At 34.1% G+C, this 22,329-nt stretch overlaps 1 protein-coding gene across 2 annotated transcripts in view; it reads left to right on the forward strand.

Annotated features, from left to right (window-relative positions):
• Positions 1 to 1,483: 1,483 nt before the first annotated feature.
• The window catches only part of LRRIQ1 (leucine rich repeats and IQ motif containing 1), a 211,864-nt gene continuing 191,018 nt past the window's right edge, over positions 1,484 to 22,329 (forward strand). For both annotated transcript variants that reach the window (XM_088025656.1, XM_088025657.1), the window contains exons 1-7: positions 1,484 to 1,624; positions 2,744 to 2,855; positions 7,055 to 7,146; positions 8,943 to 9,060; positions 11,971 to 12,194; positions 16,847 to 16,921; positions 19,216 to 20,841. In XM_088025656.1, the coding sequence (XP_087881782.1) occupies positions 1,484 to 1,624; positions 2,744 to 2,855; positions 7,055 to 7,146; positions 8,943 to 9,060; positions 11,971 to 12,194; positions 16,847 to 16,921; positions 19,216 to 20,841 (2,388 nt within the window). The remainder of the gene's footprint in view (positions 1,625 to 2,743; positions 2,856 to 7,054; positions 7,147 to 8,942; positions 9,061 to 11,970; positions 12,195 to 16,846; positions 16,922 to 19,215; positions 20,842 to 22,329) is intronic.

Here is a 22,329-nt window from a genome sequence, read left to right on the forward strand (position 1 = left end):
ATGGTATGGATGTAGTAGAATTGGTTTAACCATTCACCTACTGAGGGACATTGTGGTTGTCTCCAGGTTGAGGCTATCATGAATAAAACTTGTGAATATTCATGTAAGTTTTAGTGTGAACATAAAATTTCATTTTTCTGGGATAAATGCCCAAGAGTATAGGCAATACATGGAGATCATCCCAATTAAATCATTTATATGTGAAAGAAATTGCACTGAAATAAAATCATAGTTGATGAGTACAGTATTCTTCAAACTTTTTTCCTTAAACCAAGACCCACAGTAAAACAAACAAATTACACATTACACTGCAGCTCATGCACACATGGATACATATATACCCGCTTAAAACTGAAACAAAAGTTTTTAAAACAATTTTTATCTTTAACATATATAGTATACCTATAGTTTATTTTCTGATATACCCTAATTTTTCCTATCCTATTACATCATCAAAACTTTATGATGAAGAGCCACTGAATTAATGTCTTGATCCACTAATGGGTTATCATCTGCAGTTTGAAGACTATTGGGCTAGGGGATATTCAGAAGGATTACTGGGCAGATGAAGAGCTTGACTAAGTTTGGAGACCATTTCATAGTGGGAAAAGCACTGGTTTTGGATTCAGGATCTCTCAATTAGGGCCCTGTCCCCATTACTTATTAGCATAATGACGGTATGAAGTTAAGTAAACTCTTCAAACCTTGGTTTTCTTATCAATACAATGACTATAATGACCTTATACCTGTTAATTTGCTCTGATGATTATCAATCACACAAAGTGTCTTCTAGTGCCTGGCTTGTCACAAATACTCAATACTTGGAAGCTAATGGTGGTGGATGATGATGATGATTACATGAAGATATACTGTAATATACTGCTTGATCCATATCCATCACAAGCATTAAAGGTTTAAATAATATAAATATTGGTCTTATAAGCCACATATTATCCATTATTACAACATATTGTTGTTAAAAACATGTGGCTATCTATAGTAAAATTAACAACTATGAGTTAATGAGTAGAAACTAATCATATGTTGTCCCATATATAGACTTAGGTTGTTCTCTAATGAGTATTGTTTTTTTTTTCTTATGAGTATTCTAACCTCTGCATATTCAAGCTGTTCAGAGGTATTTCACCCTCAGTTATTCCCATGAGGATGAATTTTACTGTGACGTTTCTTGGTTCAGGAAGCTAAGACAGTCCATTCCATGTGATTTTTCCCTTAGAGAATTAAGAGAGTATTATTAGAGTTGATCATTTTGTAGTTAAACAGAGAAATAATGAATTAATGAAGAGAGAAAACAGTGTTCTTTAATATATAGTGCAACCATAATAAGATATGATGAAAGTATCCTTGATGAAAATATTTATACGGAACATGTTGGATTGGTATAACACATTAAACAACCCATAGTTTTTACTCATTTTATCCTCTTCAATTTTTTTAAATGGTTCTGTGTTTATTATGAAGGATGATGGAAAATGATGATGATGATACAAAACTCAAAGAAGAAATAGAAGCTGAATTGGATAAAATCAGCATTTCTTCATTAGAAAAAGATGATGTTGATAGTGATTCAAAATCAGACATCCAGAGTGATGATAGTGATACGGTAAGTGTTAAATGCTGGGCTTTTAAGAGCCTTTTAACTGGAGTAAACTTTGTAGGAGAAATATTACTTTTCTCAATTTGCTTTACATTGTTATCTCATTTTTTAACTTTACAATCACTTTTAAACTATGTTTATTGTTAGATATTTAAATATAAAAAGTACATTGAAGATAGAAGTCACTTATAATTTCACATGTATATATGTGCATTTTTTGTAAAATTGGTATTAGACATAGAATTATTTATTTTTATCCTGCTTTTTAAACTTAAATCATGAGCTTTTTAATGTTATTAGATATACATGAAAAGCAAAATTTATGTGAAATCTTTAGACCTATAGAAATAGTTATTTTTTTGAAATCAAATATATTATCTTTTCACTTGTATATTTCCCCCAATGTTTATATGCTTAGAAAATTTATTCACAGATTCATTCTTTTACATTAAAATCCTTAAACTAATGGGAATTTATTTTCAAGTGTGTTATATAATGTAGATCTAAATAGAAATTTTCCTTCACATATTTAGTTAATATTAATGTCACTTGATGAATAATCTACCTCTTCTTAATTGATTTGTCTTATCATTTGTATATGTTTAGTTGTTATACATAAAATCTATCCAAGGCTCTCTATTCTTTTCCATTATTCTGTTAATTTTTGCCCTATTGTGGTTTTTTATTATTAAATATCAAACAGGTCAAATTCTTTATTTTGCTTTTTCAAAATATTCTCCACTAAGCTTTTTCCCAAAAAACACCTGGTTTGTTAAGTCTCGAAGGATAATTCTACTTTGATTTTTAATTAGGATTGCAATAACCTCTATATTACTTTTGGAAAGTTATAATTTTTATATTATTATGTCTATTATGTCTATCCATAGCTAATTCAAGTGAGGCAAATTTGTGAAATTCTTCATTTGAATATGAAAGGCAACAGAATCATGGATGTACTTCATAATCACCTGAAAATGAAAAGCAAATTTTAATCAAATATACTTGTTTGAACTGATTTACACATTTTACTCAAAGTTTTAGTGTATGAAAACTTTCATCAAATTTTTGATACATAGTTTTAATAAACAATTTAACAGTTTCTTTCATTTTGTAAAAAAATTTTAGGATTTGAATGAGTTACCTGAGTCAGTTCTTCATTATATTAACATCATAAAGAATAAGAGCAAAACTGTTGAAGAGCTCCTTCTTCAGGACTTGGAAGATACTGATGTTTTAAGTAAGTAGTTTTTTTTTTTGAAGTACAGTTTTTATCTGTTTGACAGATAAGTTTTCTGTAGGCATGAATAATTTATAATTTAGAAAAATATACTGCTTGAAGTTCTTAGCTGTTGTTATATACATGTATATGCCTTTCTCTCTTCTATAATATCTATAATATGCTGGATTTAGTCCATTAATTTTTTTCCTTACTACTTTCTGTATATGTCCAATAGATACTAGCCACCAACAGTTTGTTTTACCAGTCCTAATCAAAACCAGACACTCTATTACAGTTGATTCTTGAACAACACAGATTTGAACTACATGGGTCATTTATGTGCAGATTTTTTACAGTACAGTACTGTAAATGGATTTTCTCTTCCTTATGATGTTCTTAATAATGTTTTCATTTGTCTTTATTGTATGAATACAGTATATAATACATATAATATATAAAATATGCCTTAATAGACTGTTTATGTCATTGGTAAATGTTCTGGTCTGTAGTAGGCTATTAGTAAGTGTGTTTTGGGAGATCAAAAGTTATATGCGGATTTTTGACTGCCTGGGGGGTTGTCACTCATAACCCCTATGTTGTTCAAGGGTCATCTTTGCATTAAAAAAAAGAAAATTAGTCACAGGAATATTTTAGAAGTATCAGTTTATACATTTTTTTGGAGAAAAACATAATTTACATCGGAAATCTAACAATTTTTATTTGCTTCAACTGAGCAAATTTACTTCTTGGAATTATTCCAAGAATAATAGAATGATCAAAGATTTAATTAGAACTAATCATGGCTTGGTTTATAATGAAAAATGGCAACAGCCTAAATGTTCAATAGGTCTCAGTGTAACCAACAACACCCACTAAAAGAGATGGTTTAGATAATATTTAATGGTATAAAAATGTTTATTATATAGTATTTAAAGTTATTATAAAATTCAGTTTTATTTATGCAAATATTAGTATAAATTACAATGTGGATATTCATAGATATTCATTCAACAAATATTACTGTGTGAAAGGATCTGTTTCAGCCACTGAGAACATAACAGAGAACAAAATAGGCAAAGGTCTTGCTTTCCTATTCTAATGCTCCAGTGTGAGGAGACAGACTTGAAACAAATAAATATGTAATATTTTAATAATGATAATTTCCATGGAGGAAACAATTTAAGATAGGGGATAGAGATTGAAGGTTGCTTTTTTAGATAGAATAAGTAATGGAAGGCCTCTCTGAGGAGGTGATATCTGAGCAATGACTGAGAAGGAAAGCCACATGGATATCTCAGTGAATGAGAAGGGGAGCCACATGGGTATCTAGAGAGCCAGTGTTCCAGAAAGAAGCCCCTGTAAAGGCAAAGGCACAGATCATATGGGGGTCAGATCATATAGGGCTCTTATAAATCATGGTCTGGGCTTTGGATTCTACTCTGTGTGTGTGAAGGTTTTTGAGTAAGGAGTGACAATATCTGACACATTTTTGAGGCAATCATTCTGGTGATTGTGTAGAAAAGATAACCTGAGGTAGCAAGAGTCAACTACAAGACTATTGCAATAGGATGGTTAGAGGGGTTCCTTGGTGGCTCAGTCAGTTAAGTATCTGCCTTTGGCTCAGGTCTTGATCCCAGGGTCCTGGGATCGAGTCCCACATTGGGCTCCTTGCTCAGCAGGGAACCTGCTTCTCCCTTTGCCTGCTGCTCCCCCTGCTTGTGCTCTCTCTCTCTCTCTCTCTGATAAATAAAGTCTTTAAAAAAAATAGTATGGTTAGAGATGAGAGTGATTGGAGTAGAAATGATAAAAAATCATCATAATCTAGAAGCTATTTTTAAGTTAGAAAGAACCAAAAGTATTTGTTGATGGATTGGAATAACAGGAGGAGAGGAAATTGACTCCAAGATTTTTGTCCTTGAGCACATGTGTGAATGGATATGTAAAGACTTACTTTATGTAGATGCTTCAAATTTTGGCAGTGATTATCCGTAGTTGAGTTATAGGGAATATTAATGATTTGCTTATGTATATTTACTAAAGTTTATACAATGAAAATATTTTATAAATATATTGGCAATTATATAGGCTAATTAAGAAAAAATAAAAGGAAACACAATTATAGAAAATTAGTTACATGAAAGGTTATCTAATGTAATTATAGCAGTGGTTTAGAAAATTATGAGATCTCATGTATAGTTCTGATCAAATAAGTATGAATGTCTCAATGAATAAAATATTTTTCCAAGAAAATTCAAATGATCAAAATTGCTTGAAAAAAGTGGAAAACATGATTAAATCAATAATCTGGCAAGAAAGTGGAAAAAGTTTCCTTCTCGAATGTCATTAGAAATTAGTATGATTAAAAAAAAGGAAAAAAAGAAATGAGTATGATTTTACAGTTGAATTCTTACAATCCATCAAGGATAAACAAATCTGCAGATTATATAATATTTCATTTATAAAAAGCTGCATATTTCAAATATAAAGCATAACACACACACATACACATACACACACACACACACACACACACACACACACACACAAGAAACCAGGGGCTGATTTCACTTATGAATGTAGATATATTAATTAGGGCTCTCAGTTGTAGACAGAAGCTACTTGAGCTGCTTTAAGCAGAAAGGTTTTGGGGGTGTTTGTGTCTTTGTTTTATGGGTAGAGGTTAGACATTTTGGTTATTTAGTGCTGCAAAACAAACTGAGTGGTTTAAAATAAAAACAGTTATTATCTCTAATGGTTCTGTGGGTTGACTGAGCTTAGCAAGGCAATTCTTGCTTGCTGTGTATGCATTCACAGTTAGATGTTGAACAGGGACACAGTCATCTGAAGTTTTTAGTGGATTGGAATTCCAAATATGGTTCACTGAAATGCTTGTTGTTTGATGCTAATTGTTGGGTGGGAGTTCAACTGGGGCACCTGGATGGTCAGCTGGAGGCACCTACGTGTGGTATCTCCCTATGGCTTGCATGGCACCTGGATTCTGAGGAGTTCCATGAATAAAATCCCAGTAGACTAATGTGGAACCTTGTAAGGCTTCTTATGATCTAGTTTCATATGGGGTCAGCCCAGGTTCCCTGTGGGAAGGAACTAAACAGTGAATGCATACCAGGAAGTGTGGAAGAGACATCTTTGAAGACTAGCTATTCCAATGAATAACAGGATTGTTAATAAAACCTGAAGAAATACACTCTAGTCCGAACATCCAAATTGTAAAAAATATACACACACACATACATTGTTAAACTGTGTTGCAGAAAGAGCTGCTGTCTGATATAATTAAGATATTTGGAGACATTAATCTTCTACTACACACTCCTATCTCCAACCCAAAGCTCCCTCTATCATAATTTGGGCCAGAAAAATGAAAGTATTGCTCCCTGTCTCTTTTCACACATAATATTTTTATGGAAATAAAGACTTATGCAAATATATCAATTGGCTGAACCTTAATCACCCTCAGAAACCTAGCTTCAAAGGAATCTGGAGAATGTTATTTTTGCTTTGTCAGCCCCTCACATGGGAAAGCAGGCTCCTGAGACTGTGAATAGGTGTCGAAGAAGAAAATCTGTAATGTCTGACAAAATAGGTGTGAGTAGTTAGTTAACCAGCAAAACAGTCATCTGAGAATAATAGTTTACTGTTAATGAAGATTAGCAAGATAGAACACATTAGCTGAAAAAGGAAAAAATTAATTACATCTGCACAGATGATAAAAGGACAATAAAATTCAATAAAAATTCATAAAATCAGAAATGAAAGCTCACTTCATTCACATTAGTAATTATAATCTTTTAAACTAATACTTTTATTAAAGTGTGTTTAGTATCTTGTGCAAGGTTATATTGCTAGTTTGTGGCAGTAGAATTGAAACTTTATTGATTTCTAATCAAGGTGTCACTGCAGTATCAAACAGCATTATACTGTGTGTGTGGAAAATAAACTTTAGTTTATTTAGTTTATTATAGGATATGAAAGGTGATCAAGAGAGTGCTTTATAAATTTGTTACTTTTATTTTTAGAACAAAGATTATAGATTTCCTCTGTTCTTTATTTTTCATTATTTTCCTATTGTTTTGAGTCACTGATCAAGAATATACTATGATAGAATTTGAGATTAAAGGATAATGAAAGGGTTTGAGATTTTAACATGCTTTGCCCTGCTCTAATATTTAAAGCTATAATATTTTTTCTTTCTCTAGACTATAGTTATGGAGTGGTTCCTAATAATCACATGCATTTAAGGATAGAATTATCAACTGAACATAAAGAAAATCCGGGACAGTTAATAAAGGTATATGATCAATATTTGATTGAAAGTACTCAATATTACAATTAGAAATTTACCTTTCCCTCTTATGAAGGATGATAGTTCCCTGATTTAAAGTTCAGTGATAAGGGCACCTGGGTGGCACAATCCGTTAACTCTTGGTGACTCTTGGATTTGGCCTAGGTCATGATCTCGGAGTTGTGGGATCCACCTCCATGTCAGCAAAAGATTCTTTCTCCCTCTCCTTCTGCCCATCCCCACAGCTTGTGCACTCTCTCTCTCAAATAAATATTTAAAAAAAAGTAAAGTCCACCTATTAAAACTTAAAAATTTAATTATTTTTAATCAAATCATTTTTGGCTTTATTTTTTCCTCTGGCATGTAATATACAAAAATTCAAATTTCAATTTTAAAAATATTAGAAGTAGTGATGTGAATCATCAGTAATTGGGAATTTAAAATGCATGTAGATGAAACAGTAAAACTATACTGTTTGATAGTTTTTCCCTAAAAACTCCAAGGAAAACAATAAATACAATGTTTATTACCCTGCTTAGGAACGTACTGTGTTCCAGCAGAGACTTTCAATATCCCTTGGAGGGATGCCTGGGTGGTTCAGTCCATTAAGTGTCTGCCTTCGGCTCAGGTTATGATCCCAGGGCCCTGGATTGAGTCCAGGAGTCCATGTCGGGCTCCCTGCTCAGTGGGAAGCCTGCTTCTCCCTCTCCCTCTGCTCCTCTCCCTGCTTGTGCTCTCTCTCTAGCAAAAAATAAATAAAATCTTAAAAAAAAATCAATAAATATCCCATGGAAATTTTAAATGTAGAACATCTTATGTTAGTTTAAAAAAAAGATAAAATATAAAAATTCCTAAAGAAATAAGAGTAAGGGAGAGGCTAGCAATTTTGGTTAAAACCTCCAGAAATATATTTGAGAAATTTCTTCTACAGGTTCAGCATCTTGGACTCATTTTACTTCTTATTTTACCTAGCTATCTCTAATTTTACCTAACTCTACTCTGCTCCCTAAGATGTTTAACATAATTTGAAAATTGCTTATATGTATGTCTTACTCTCTTTTTTGGTAACAAACTTGAAATATTGATTTTGAATTATCATACTGCTACTTCATTGAAATAGATATCCTATATCTTTCCAACTAGAATATGGTAGAAATCTAATTATGGAAAAGTATTCATCAACATACGATTTTTGCATAATTCAGGTTAAAGTGGAGAATAGTTCCATTTTTCTAAACATGCTAAATGTATTAGCTGTTTGTAGATGTGAGCATCACTATAGTTAAGAAATATAGAAATGTATTAGGAAGAAAGCAAACATTAGTAGAAACACTTTGAAATAATTTTCAAGCAATATTCTTTGCTTTCACTTGAGTATAGTTGACATACAATGTTACATTAGCTTCAGGTATACTGCATAGTAATAAAACGTCTCTACACATTAGGCTATGCTCACCCCAGGGTAGCTAACATCTGTCACCATACAAAGCTATTACAATATCATTGACACTCTTCCTAATGCTGTACCTTTTATTCCCATGACTTATTCATTCCACAGATTTTCAAGCAGTTTATTTGAATATTGTGGGTAAATATAAGAAAGTGATTAGAATTCTGAAAAACAAGGAGGGTAAAATACAGTCTGCTTGGATGGGAATAAGATTTTTAGTGTGCTGTAGGGTTGTATTTGAGAGAGACTGAAAGTTAATGAAGTTCTAGGTATGTGTATATAAAGCTTGGTATATTATTAAAATTATTACTTTACTCTTTCTTTAATTATTGGTACTCTTTTAACCTTTTAGATGTTATCTGAAATAGAAAAAGAAGAATTTCTGAGGATTAAAACCCATTGTGGCAGTCCTGATTCTATTCTAAAGCCTGGTCCTCATGATTTGCCTGTGGATGAACATGTTTTTCCAGGTGCACTAAACTGCTCAAGAATATTTTTGATAATTTTTATGTGATTGACCATAGTTCTCTGAAAAAAATTTAGAGAGTTTTCTTTTGACATTTAGAAAAATACAATCATGATATTTGAAAATTATTATGCCCTTACTGTACTTACTTAAATTCATATTTTCATAGTTTTTTATGCCTCCTAAATTAACTTGATTTAAATACATTTAAATTTTTCCATATATATCTGACTGAAATAGATATACCCAGCCTTGGATTTTTTTTTTTAGATTTATTTTTTTTTAACTTTTTATTTATTTATTCATGAGAGACAGAGAGAGAGAGAGAGAGAGAGAGGCAGAGGGAGAAGCAGGCTCCCAAGGAGCAGGGAGCCTGATGCGGGACTTGATCCCAGGACCCTGGGATCATGACCTGAGCTGAAGGCAGACGCTTAACCATCTGAGCCACCCCAGGTGCCCTAGATTTATTTATTTTAGGGAGAGAGAGAATGAGCAGGGGGAGAGGGAGAGGGATAGAAGCACACACCCTTCTGAGTGGGGAGCCTGACACAGGGCTTGATCCTAGGACCCTGAGGCCATGACGAGCCAAAATCAAGAGTCAGAAGCTTAACTCATGGATTGGAAGAACAAATATTGTGAAAATGTCTATGCTACCTAGAGCAATCTATACATTCAATGCAATCCCTATCAAAATACCATCAACTTTTTTCAAAGAAATGGAATAAATAATCCTAAAATGTGTATGGAACCAGAAAAGACCCCGAGTAGCCAGAGGAATGTTGAAAAAGAAAAGCAAAGCTGGTGGCATCACAATTCCGGACTTCAAGCTCTATTACAAAGCTGTAATCATCAAGACAGTATGGTACTGGCACAAAAACAGACACATAGATCAATGGAACAGAATAGAGAACTTAGAAATGGACCCTCAACTCTATGGTCAACTCATCTTCAACAAAGCAGGAAAGAATATCCAGTGGAAAAAAGACAGTCTCTTCAACAAATGGTGTTGGGAAAATTGGACAGCCACATGCACAAGAATGAAACTGGACCATTTCCTTACACCATCCACAAAAATAGACTCAAAATGGATGAAAGAACTAAATGTGAGACAGGAATCCACCAAAATCCTTGAGGAGAACACAGGCAGCAACGTCTTCGACCTCAGCTGTAGCAACTTCTTACTAGACATGTCTCCAAAGGCAAGGGAAGCAAGGGCAAAAATGAACTATTGGGACTTCATCAAGCTAAAAAGCTTTTGCACAGCAAAGGAAACAGTCTACAAAACCAAAAGACAACTGACAGAATGGGAGAAGATATTTGCAAATGACATATCAGATAAAGGGTTAGTATCCAAAATCTACAAAGAACTTATCAAACTCAACACCCAAAGAACAAATAATCCAAACAAGAAATGGGCAGAAGAAATGAACAAACATTTCTGCAAAGAAGATATCCAGGTGGCCAATAAAAACATGAAAGAGTGCTCAACATCACTGGGCATCGGGGAAATACAAATCAAAACCTCAATGAGATACCACCTCACACCAGTCAGAATGGCTAAAATTAACAAGTCAGGAAACGACAAATGTTGGTGAGGATGAGGAGAGAGGGGAACCCTCCTACACTGTTAGTGGGAATGCAAGTCGGTGCAGCCACTCTGGAAAACAGTATGGAGGTTCCTCAAAAAGTTGAAAATTGAGCTACCCTACGACCCAGCAAATGTAGTGATCCAAAGGGGCATGTGCACCCAATGTTTATAGTAGCAATGTCCACAATAGCCAAACTATGGAAAGAGCCCAGATGTCCACCGACAGATGAATGGATAAAGAAGATGTGGTGTTGGGGCGCCTGGGTGGCTCAGTCGTTAAGCGTCTGCCTTCGGCTCAGGTCATGATCCCAGGGTCCTGGGATCGAGCCCTGCATCGGCTCCCTGCTCTGCAGGGAGTCTGCTTCTCCCTCTCCCGCTCCCCCTGCTTGTGTTCCCTCTCTTGCTGTGTCTCTCTCTGTCAAATAAATAAAATCTTAAAAAAAAAAGATGTGGTGTGTATACACACACACACACACACACACACACACACACACACACACAATGGAATATTACTCAGCCATCAAAAAATGAAATCTTACCATTTGCAACAATGTGGATGGAACTAGAGGGTATTATGCTAAGCGAAATAAGTCAATCAAAGACAATTATCATATGATCTCACTGATATGTGGAATTTGAGAAACAAGGCAGAGGATCATAGGGGAAGAAAGGAAAAAATGAAAGAAGAAGAAACCAGAGAGGGAGACAAACCATAAGAGACTCTCAATCTCAGGAAACAAACTGAGGATTGCTGGAGTGGAGCAGGGTGGGAAAGATGGGGTGGCTGGGTGATGGGCACTGGGGAGGGTATGTGTTGTGGTGAGCGCTCTGTATTGTGTAAGGCTGATGAATCACAGACCTGTACCCCTGAAACAAATAACACATTATATGTTAATAATAGATTGATCTAAAATAATAAAAAATTAAAAAATAAAAAAGCTAACCGACTGAACCACCCAGGCGCCCCCAGCCTTGAATTTTTAAGTATCCTTTAACTATGTTCCTTTAACAGCACACACACACACACACACACACACACACACACACGCGTACACACTTTTGTATTAAGTTTTGTGGTATAGTTAAGGTAAGTTATGTGATTTCTTTATTGACTGAAGTGGAACTTCCTTGTATATGACTGCAATAGGATTTTTATGTATATTCAAGACTGTATTTTTTTGGCATATTATCACTTTTACTTTGGTAATACATTGACCTTATTTCATTTCAAATTTCCTCATTTCAAAATTACTTTCATACTCTACATTAGGTCAGTTTTGAGAGGCTTGCTTTTAAGAATAATAATATTTCTTTTCATGAATACAGATGATGCTGATATAAATTTTGGATACTGTGAAGTGGAAGAGAGATGTAGGCAGTCTTTTGAGGCTTGGCAAGACAAACAGAAAGAACTGGAAGACCAGAAGAAAGAAACCCTCAAAGCTCAAAGGGATAAAGAAGAAAAGCAATTTCAAGAAGAAGAAGAAAAGAGACATTGCTGGATGAAACAATTTGAAGTTGAAAAGAATAAATTAGAGAATATTCAGAAGGTAAATGTTTTTTTTAATTTTTGTTTTTCATACATTTTTTCTTTATTTTATAAATTTTTAAATTTAAATCCAATTTAATTAACACACACTGTATTATTAGTTTCGGAGATAGAATTTAGTGCTTCATCAGTTGCATATAACACCTAGTGCTCATTACTTCAAGTGCCCTCCTTAATTCCCATCACCCAATTACCTCATCCCACCACCTTCCCTCCAGGAACCCTCAGTGTGTTTCCTATAGTTAAGAGTCTCTTATGGTTTTCCTCCCTCTCTGTTTTCATTTTATTTTATTTTTCCTTCCTTTCCCTTATGTTCATCTGTTTTGTTTCTTAAATTCCATATATGAGTGAAATCATATAGTATTTGTCTTTCTCTGACTGACTTATTTCTCTTAGTATAATACTCTCTAGTTCCATCCATGTTGTTGCAAATGGCAAGATTTCATTCTTTTTGAATGTTGAGTAATATTTCATTATATATATGTCTGTGTAGATATATATATATCACATCTTCTTTATCCATTCATCAGTCAATGGATATCTGGGCTCTTTTTATACATTTTTTGAATCAGTAACTACTTCTGAATAGTACTGATGTTTTAGCTTATGGTGTGGACTGAGCTCTGTTCTATGGGATGTAAGTACTCCTAATAATTGAGCCAATTGTCTGTGGTAACAATATTTACTATGGCTTTCTTGATTAGTTTTCATTAAATTTATTGGATTTAAAAATTTATATAAATTTATTTGATTATATACATTAATTTAATTTACTTAAAAATTTATTAAAATTCACTGAAATTTCAGATGCTGCTTTGGATCTTGTGGGCCCCTAGGGTCAATGAAGTTACAAAGATTTTCCTAGGTTGATATTTACAACATAGGTCGATATTCACAACATAAACGTTGCTTTTTCATACCCTTCTAGTCATACAAGAAGGCAACAGAATTTTCTTGATCATGAAATATCCTTGCTATGTGGTCTAATGTATAGCAATTACATAAAACATATTTGGTTATAGCAGTTCACCCATGTAGGTAATGGTCTGTGTCTTGCTCCCATGATTAAGCTAATTCCTGAGACTAGAAATTTTTTGTGTTGTTTTTGTTTCTGTTTCCTCCTAACCCTACCCCAGGAGGTCCATTCCTTTAGGTCATGGTAGTGGCATATTGAGAAACTGGTGGATTTTTGGTACCCTACTTTCTGGCCATCAGGATCATTAGAATGTGTAGATAACAAGCAGGATGGACTTCTCTGTCTTACATTACTAAAATTGACCTACATATTACCCACACTTACTAGTTTTGAGAGTTGCATATAGAGAACATTGACATGTGGTCACTTAGGCAGTTCAGTGTATTCTACCCTTCCATGTTGAGTACATTGCATTTCCTGATTGTATATGAAATAAATTAATTAAAAGCAATTATACTGTAGACCCAGTTTGGCTGTGGCTTTTTCTAGTAGTGTGGATCCTTAGCTTTCCTTTCGTTATATTTTCCTTTCCATAGACCAGATTAATTGGTCATTTCCAAAAGTCAGAAGCTTTATTCCAGGATAGGCTTTAATATAATTTAGATTTTTGGAGTAGTGTTTGTTGTCTTATGCTGAAATGCATCATGGCTATTGATTGTTAGTGGTGTTTAGAGATTTAGAAAACATCTGACTTTTAAAGATTTTATTTCTTTACTTGACAGAGAGAGACACTGTGAGAGAGGGAACACAAGCAGGGGGAGTGGGAGAGGAAGAAGCAGGCTTTCCGCAGAGCAGGGAGCCTGGTGCGGGGCTTGATCCCAGGACCCTGGGATCATGACCGGAGTTGAAGGCAGACGCTTAATGACAGCCACCCAGGCGCCCCGAGAACGTCTGACTTTTAAATTCTGTTTACCCAAATTGCCATTTTTAATGGTTTTAAAACAAAGAATTTATCGACTACCTCAATGGCAAAGCATTCGGCTATGTACTTCAATGACACAAAAGAGATCTGACATCCAGGCCCCACCTTCAAAGGATTCTAACTTAGTTTCTGAAAGTAATTTGTGCTTTATCATAAAATTATAGTTTAAAAATATTTTAATGAATTCCTAAATGTATACATTTTTATGTCTTGGGGCTTAAAACTTTTCCAGTGGGACCATGCCATAATTTTATAGTGATGTATTATAAATATGTAATTTACTTACTTTCAGTAGTTCTTTTCTGTGTCGTTTGTTAGCTGTTGGGGAGTGAAATAGGAAGCTATTGTAAATTTCTTTCCTTAAGAGTTTTACCCAACTTCTCCCTCCTCATTATTGGCAAGTAATCACATTACATTTTTGCATCAATTACGAACTCCCTCTTCCTAATCCTATATCTAGTTTGCACCCAATCTCTGTATTCACCCTACCTTTTTTCTTGTCTTTGCTCCACACTCATTAGAAAAGGTTTCTTCTACTAAAAATTAGCTTTCCCTGCTCTGCTCTATATTATTTTTCAGTTTACCCCTGCGTTTTTGTTTGTTTTACCTTGTATGCTGAAATGCCCCTATCAACTTCCTCCTTCCTTATTATTTAAAGCATGTTCAGTTTTCTTCCATTCTAGAAACAAAAAAAAAGAAAAATCATAAGATCACCTTTGTTAATAATGTCTCACTTTAGCTCTACTTATCATAGTAAGGCATCTTAAAGAGTAGTTAGTTTTGCTATATTTATGTCCTTGTCTCTCATTGAATCCTAAACCTACGAGGTGTATATCACCACCACCCCACTAAATGAAACTGCTCTTGACAAAAATAACCAATGACTTCTAAGTTTCCATATTCATAGTTTCTTTTTCAGTTGTTATATTGGCCTCTGTAGCATTTTATGCCAGTAAAAATTCGATTGTTCACCATTTCTCTCTTCTTTGACTTCTGTGGGATCACAACGCCTTGATTTTCTTCTTCCCTGTTTGGCAGTTCCTCTTTATATCCATGTTAGCCTTCTCTGTCTCTGTCTCTCTTTCTCTTCTTGAATATGGTACTACCAAGGATTTCTTCCTTTCTCCTTTTTTTTTCATATACTTTCTCTCTTGATAATGTCATTCATGGCTCAGTCATTAAGCGTCTGCCTTCGGCTCAGGTCATGATTCCAGGTCCTGGGATCAAGCCCGGCATCGGGTTCCCTGCTCAGTGGGAAGCCTGCTTGTCCCTCTCACACTCCCCCTGCTTGTGTTCCCTCTCTCGCTGTGTCTCTCTCTGTCAAATAAATAAATAAAATCTTAAAAAAAAAAAAAATAATGTCATTCATAGCTGACAGAAACAAATCCATTATATAGCTGTTCAGAAACAAATCTATATTTATAACAAAAAAGAAAAATGAACTATGTAACTCTCCTACAGATACTTTACACTCAGAACTTAATGTGTCTAAAACCGAAGGCATTGTCTTTCTGAGCTGTGCCTCTCCTCTGGTATTCGTCATTTTGGTGAGCTACACTATCATCATAGTCTAAGCTAGAAAGGTAAGGACCATCTTTGGCTCTTCCTTCTCTTTATTATCCTCCTCTCTCTAATAGTTACATTATCCATCTTCTCATCCATCCACCTATCTGCTGTTACTCTGTAGTTCAGGATGTCCTAATGTCTAGCTTGGCATATTCACTAAACTCTCTAATTGATCTCTACTTTTGGTCTTGTATTCCACAAACCCATTCACCATAGTGCTGCCAGAAGGATTCTTTAAACATTATTTCTGTGCTTAATTCTCATTTTATAAGATTATGTCCAAAGAAATATTCTCACTTCCTTTATTTCCAGGCACTTGGCATTTTGTAGCAATTTCATGTTTATGTTGTCTTTGTATCTGTTCTTGCTCCCATCACCCTATACAGAAGGCCCTCCTGGCTTCTTACATGGGCTTCTCTAATACCGACCTTATTGATCTCTTTAGTGACTCCTTGGTTTTTTGTCTTTAACTCTAATGTAACCTTTTAATTATCCTAAAAACAGAGCTACATTTTCCTAGTTGAAAAACATTTAATAAATGCCTTCAAATACAATCTTCTGTATGAGACTTTTCGTGATCTTCTAGTTAGAGCACCTATTTCTACTGTGATCCTTTATAGTTTTCTCTTGTGATAAATTTATTCTGCTAAATTTGAGGTAATAGGTGAACTTACTATAGTGTTCCCATATTAAAGGTAAAATTTTAGAGGAAAGGGATTATATTTTACTGATTTTGTTTATTCTGCAGAGCTTAACAAAATAGATGCTAATCAAGAAAATCATTATCCACTGAACCGATGGATTATGTGGTTTAATGGGATGGTATGGAGAGAAAAAATTGTAATGTAAAACTCATCTCGCATACATTATTATTTGTAATTTTTGCATTGCCCAATAGCATATCTAGCCAATGCATTTTATTATGTGAATAAACATACTCAAATAAATAAAAGAACTTGCCCAGGTTGCAAACATCTTTATGTGCTCAAAATGGGAACCCTAGATATCATTTATGTGATACTTTAGGTTGAGATTAAAGTTGTTTTCCCAGTACTAATCACAGAGTATCAATGGTTGAGTTGTTATCTGTAACTATTATTTACAAATATAGGTTTTGAGATTCGAATATAATGAACATAATGTTTTTTTGATAATTGAACACAATATCTCAATATTACCGTATGTTCAGCAAGAACAGGACAAGATGAATGATGAACTCCATAAAGAAGAGAAAATGTGGAAAGAGAAATTTAAACAGCATGAGGTATCTATTTCTTGTTTTTAATCATCACAATAATCATTCTTCATTTGAAATAAATTATTATACTTGAAATGGACATTTTAAAATAATATTGCCTACCTGGTGTAGGATTTAATTTACTAAAGCTTTAAATACCTCATTAATCATCAGAAATTCTCCTTGAAATATAAGGTCCTAAAAATTAAAATAAACTGGTTTAGTGAGTGAACATGTCTATATAAAATTATAATTCTACAATTTTTTAAGGTTTGAGGAAACATACTATTATAAATATTTCATTATGATTGAAGATGGTTATGAAAATCACACCTGGGAATGTAATAGTATAACTATTGAAATTCAAGACAAGGGGGGAGAAGTTGTAAAAGCTGCTGGAGCAGAAAGGCACATTACCTAAAAAGGAGCAACAGTAAACTAACAGCTGACTTCTTAAGTGAAATGATGGAAGAACATAGCAGAACAAAACAATTTAAATGTTAATGGTTTCTTTGATCTTTAGTGTTCTTTGAATCCTGAGTCATCCCCTGATTTCTGGACCCAATTTTCATTTCTTGTATGCCTAAATACTTGTTGAAAACATTATTGGATAGCAAATTTTCTCAGTCTTTGCACACTTGAAAATATTTTTATTTTGCTTTAACAACGGAACGATTGGTTTCCTGGGGTATAGAATCCAGATTTATTACCATTTGGTTTTAACAATTTAAAGATATAACTCCATTGCATATTTATATATTTTTGCCTGTTATTATTGTAAATTTGATACTCATTCCTTACATTCTTTTGAAGCCTTAGGATTTTTTACTTTTTTACATTTATCCACACATATCCACTCAGGCACTTCCTGAGTGTTCAAGGTACAGCAGTGGATAGAATAGAGAATACTGCCTTCATGGAGCTTAATTCCTTAGGGTTCTGAAATATTGCTAGCATCCATGTGAGTGTATCAGTGTGTGTGTCTGTGTATGCATGAAAAGTTAACTCTACTCTTTATCTTACGATTTTTTGGTTTAGAAAATATTTTTCTTTTCTTTTTTTTTTTTAAGATTTATTTATTTATTTTAGAGAGAGAGAGAGTGCCGGGGTGTGGGGAGGGCAGAGGGAGAGAGAGAGAGAGAGAATCCTGAAGCAGACTCCCCGCTGAGTGCAGAGCCCAACATAGGGCTCAATCCCAGGATCCTGAGATCCTGACCTGAGCCGAAATCAAGAGTCAGACGCTGAACCTACTGAGCCACCCAGGTGCCCCTGAAAACATTTTTCTATAATTTTCTTCCCTTCAATTTTTCTCAGGTCTCTAGCTGTAACTCCTACTAGTCATATTGGAGTTTCTGTGTTGATCCCCTTTACACTTGAAAGTCTCTGTCATAGATTTCATGTCTTTGTTATTTTGTATGTTGTTTCAGGAAAGTGTTTAATTTGGAAGATTTTATTTAGTCAACAACTAAGCCATTCTATTTTGATTTTTTGTTTGAGTGAGTCATTTTTTTTTGAGTACTTGCATTTTCATTTTTATACAAAGTTATTCTTATTTAAACATATTTTTCCTAAACATTTTTTGTAAATTTTTATTTAGTTTAATAGCTCTCTTATCTCAGAAACTACTTCTTCTGCTTATTGAACTATTTTGATCGTCTCACATCCTTTGTGTTAGTTTTCCTCAAATATTTGCTGAATTTTGTTGATCTGTTTACTTTTGTTTTAGGACTCTAGTGACTGACATTTTTCTTGCCTAACTCCAAATGATCTCACTTAATGCAATATGTGCTTATTAGGTGTCTTAATAGTTAAGAAAGGATAAAAGGTGTGACTAGGCTAGTTCTTCATATTGCTTATACGTATGTTCTACCTTGCCTTCCTGGTATCATAAATCTCACCCAATAACCCCCTGCTTCTGCAGTTTCTGTGCAGCTCTGGGAGTCTCCTATATCAGCCCTCCCATCTCAGACAGTTTGAAGTCCTCTTCTACACAAATTTTGGCTTGTGGTTTCTCTCGCTTTTTCTCTGTGTCATTCTGATTTCATATGCTTTCTATCCTCAAGGAATTTCTCAATTCATATCTGGGTGGCTTAGTATAGCTATAATATTAGAATATCAACTGGCTAACATGATCAAAACTCCCAAATATTTAAAAAAAAATATTACCCTTTAAAATAAATGGCTTTAGTTCCTCTAAGTGAATTTTGTAACAGCTTCATTATGATTTCAATTTTACTATTTGTTTTCAGCCTATATTTTAGATGATATTTTAATGACATCTTTAGTTTATGCTGAATACTATTTATCTTACTTTACTTTAGGAGTTTATTAAAAACTTGCATTTACAAATGGAAGAAGAAAGAACACGATTTAAAGATCTACAAGAAAAAGAAAAAATGCGTTTATTAAAACTGCAGCATAATGCAGCTGTAACAATTCAGGCTAAATACAAAGCATTTGTGGCCTACCAGAAATATGGCCCCATCATAAAAGAACAAATAGAAAGTAAGAAAAGGAAAGCGCTAGAGTGGAAAGAAAAGGAAGCAAAAATACGACAGATGGAAGAAGAAAAACAAAAAAGATGGGAGGAAGAACAAAGGATAGAAGAAGGGATAAAAAAGCAGAAGCAGGAGGCAAGGAGGAGGAGAGAAAAAGAATATGAAGAAAAAAAGAACATCATGAGAAAAGAAAAAGAGCAACTACTAAACAAGGAAAAATTAAGATTAAGAGAAGATGCAAGTGAACAGCTAATAAGTAGAGCATTAAAGAAAGGTGAATATAATATCAAACATTTAACTGTTGAAGATACATCAAAGAATAAGGATGATATAGCCAAAAAGGTAGGGGATGAAAAGTCAAAGAAATGGGAAGATGTTCCCCTCTGGCTACCTGAAAAATCAAGTAAGACTGAAAGTGTAGGTAGAGAGCTTGTACTAAAAGAATCAATACAAGAGCAATGGGAAGATCCTATTACAAACCAGGCAATTTTGGCAGAATTTGAAGTAGAAAATGAAAACCTGCCAAAAAAACAATGTTTTGAAAAAACTGTCAAGGAAGAAAGAAAATGTGAAAATATAGACAAAAAAACTGAATTGGAAAACCCAGATTTAAAAGAAAATGTGAAAGAACAGTTTCAGCTGCAAGAATTAAAGCCTCAAATACAAAAAGGGGAAAATGTGAAAACTGCCAAAAAGGAGAATATGAGACCAGACACCCAAATAATAATAGTAGGACATAATCAAGAAATTAGCAAGGTAGAAAACAATGAAGAACAGAAAATAATCAGAGGTAATCAACAGAATAAGATACAAAAAGTAGAAAAAGAAGAGCTATCAGAACAGAATGGAATATTATATGAAGAGAATAATATTTCAGTGATTTCAGTGAAGCAACAACCACTAAAATTAGAAAATTCTGAAGTTATAGGGGAAAATATAATACTACAAGAAAAAGAAATTGATTTAAAATCCAAAGAAAAAACTGAGGAGATCCCAAAAGGCAATACTCTGAATAGTGATGTGATTTTTAACAGCAGTGATTCCATGATAAATATAGAAGGCAAAATAAATGAGCAAGATTATATTCTTGGTAGAAATGCTCTTTGTGAAGATTTGGGTAGCTATAATGCAAAAAACTCCTTAGTTTTTAAAGAAGTAAACTCACTTAAGTCTCAACCTACAGAAACCTCAGAAGAATGTCATGAAAATAGAACTGAATGTGAAAGTATTGTGACCTATTCTTTACCAAAGCCAACACTTCTATCTTCTGTTGAAGAAAAGAGGCTAGCTTGGATAAAATCATTTAAACCTTGGTTTGAAATTTTCAAGCAAAATCAACAAAAGAAAATTGCTAAGATGAAGAGACCTGTAAGATGCCCAGCCAACATGATGCCCCCTTTGAATACACTAGAAATTCTTCGATGTGGCCCTTGGAATACTTTACAGCAGGTATTTTATAACTTTATAATACTTTTTCATATTTAATTACAACCGATTCTCTAAAATGTAGAAGACATATTTTGTATCCAAGAATTTTGTCTCTTAATTGGTGACATTGCTAATGAAATATTGCCCCATTTGAGAGGGGATGTATTTAAAAGATCTCCTTGATTGAAATTCTTCAAGGTATCTCCCTCAGTGTTGCACTACAAAAAGCTTTGATTTATATCTTGAAGGCATGTTCAAGGGTCCTGTAGCCATTATTAAGCTTCTAAGAATGGAGGCATCTGGGAATTTAGTGTGGAATTTAGTAGGAAATTCCTAAATTGACATTGTTAGTTTGCTATAGTCTTGGGCACAGCACCACCTACTGGCTCCTTTTGGAATGAAGTGGATTTCTCTACCTGACAAGGGCTGTGAAAGAAAGGCTTATAATAGAAGACTCTAGAATTTCTATTTGGAAACATATTTAGTCATGTGCTATTTGGAAACATATTTAGTCATGTGCATATATAAACACGGTGCATATATGCCTGAAATTTAAATAATCATCAACTCCAATGAACTTTTATGTTTATAAAGCGCATATTTTCAACCAAAATTAAGACAAAAACTAACGGGTGCCTGGGTGGTTCAGCTGGTTAAGGCTCTGCCTTAGGCTCAGGCCATGATCCCAGGGTATTGGGATAAGCCCCGCATTAGGGTCCCTGCTCAGCAGGGAGTCTGCTTGTCTCTCTCCCTCTGCCCCTTCCCCTGCTCATCCACACTCATGTACACACTTTCTCAAATAAATAAATAAAATATTTTAAAAAAGACAGAAACTAAAAGACAGAAACTAACAAATGGGTAGAAAAACAGGAAAGAATATTTCAAGTAGTACAACACTAGAAAGGACTTACGATTAAAATACATGTATCTGGCTAGGGCCTGAAACTGAAATGTATTCAATAAAATGTATTTAGTTTTTTGATATAGACAGATGCCTAGGAAAAGAAACATTCATGTTAATATATATCAATTTTTTATTTATTCACTCAGCAAATATTTATCTGTCCAATATGATTGATCAATATTTATTGTTGGACTAAAGGGACAAAAAGAAACCCCAGTCATTGACATTATAGAACTGACTGGTATACAAAAAGGCTTTAAACAAATAAATATACCAATAAATACATTACTACAGATTTTGATAATTGCTTAAATAAGATTCCAGGGTATTCTTTTTTTTTTAAGATTTTTTTTTTTTATTTGACAGAGAGAGACACAGCGAGGGAGGGAACACAAGCAGGGGGAGTGGGAGAGGGAGAAGCAGGCTTCCCAATGAGCAGAGAGCCCAATGCGGGGCTCGATGTGGGATGCGGGGCTTGATGCGGGATGTAGGGCTCAATGCGGGATGTGGGGGCTCTATCCCAGGACTCTGGGATCATGACTGGAGCCAAAGGCAGACACTTAACGACTGAGCCACTCCAGCGCCCCAGGGTATTCTTTAAAAGG

The sequence above is a fragment of the Eumetopias jubatus genome, unplaced genomic scaffold (assembly GCF_037043125.1).
Source record: "Eumetopias jubatus isolate StellerSeaLion01/CBP00866 unplaced genomic scaffold, mEumJub1_p1.0 scaffold_8, whole genome shotgun sequence".
Classification (NCBI taxonomy): Eukaryota; Metazoa; Chordata; class Mammalia; order Carnivora; family Otariidae; genus Eumetopias; species Eumetopias jubatus.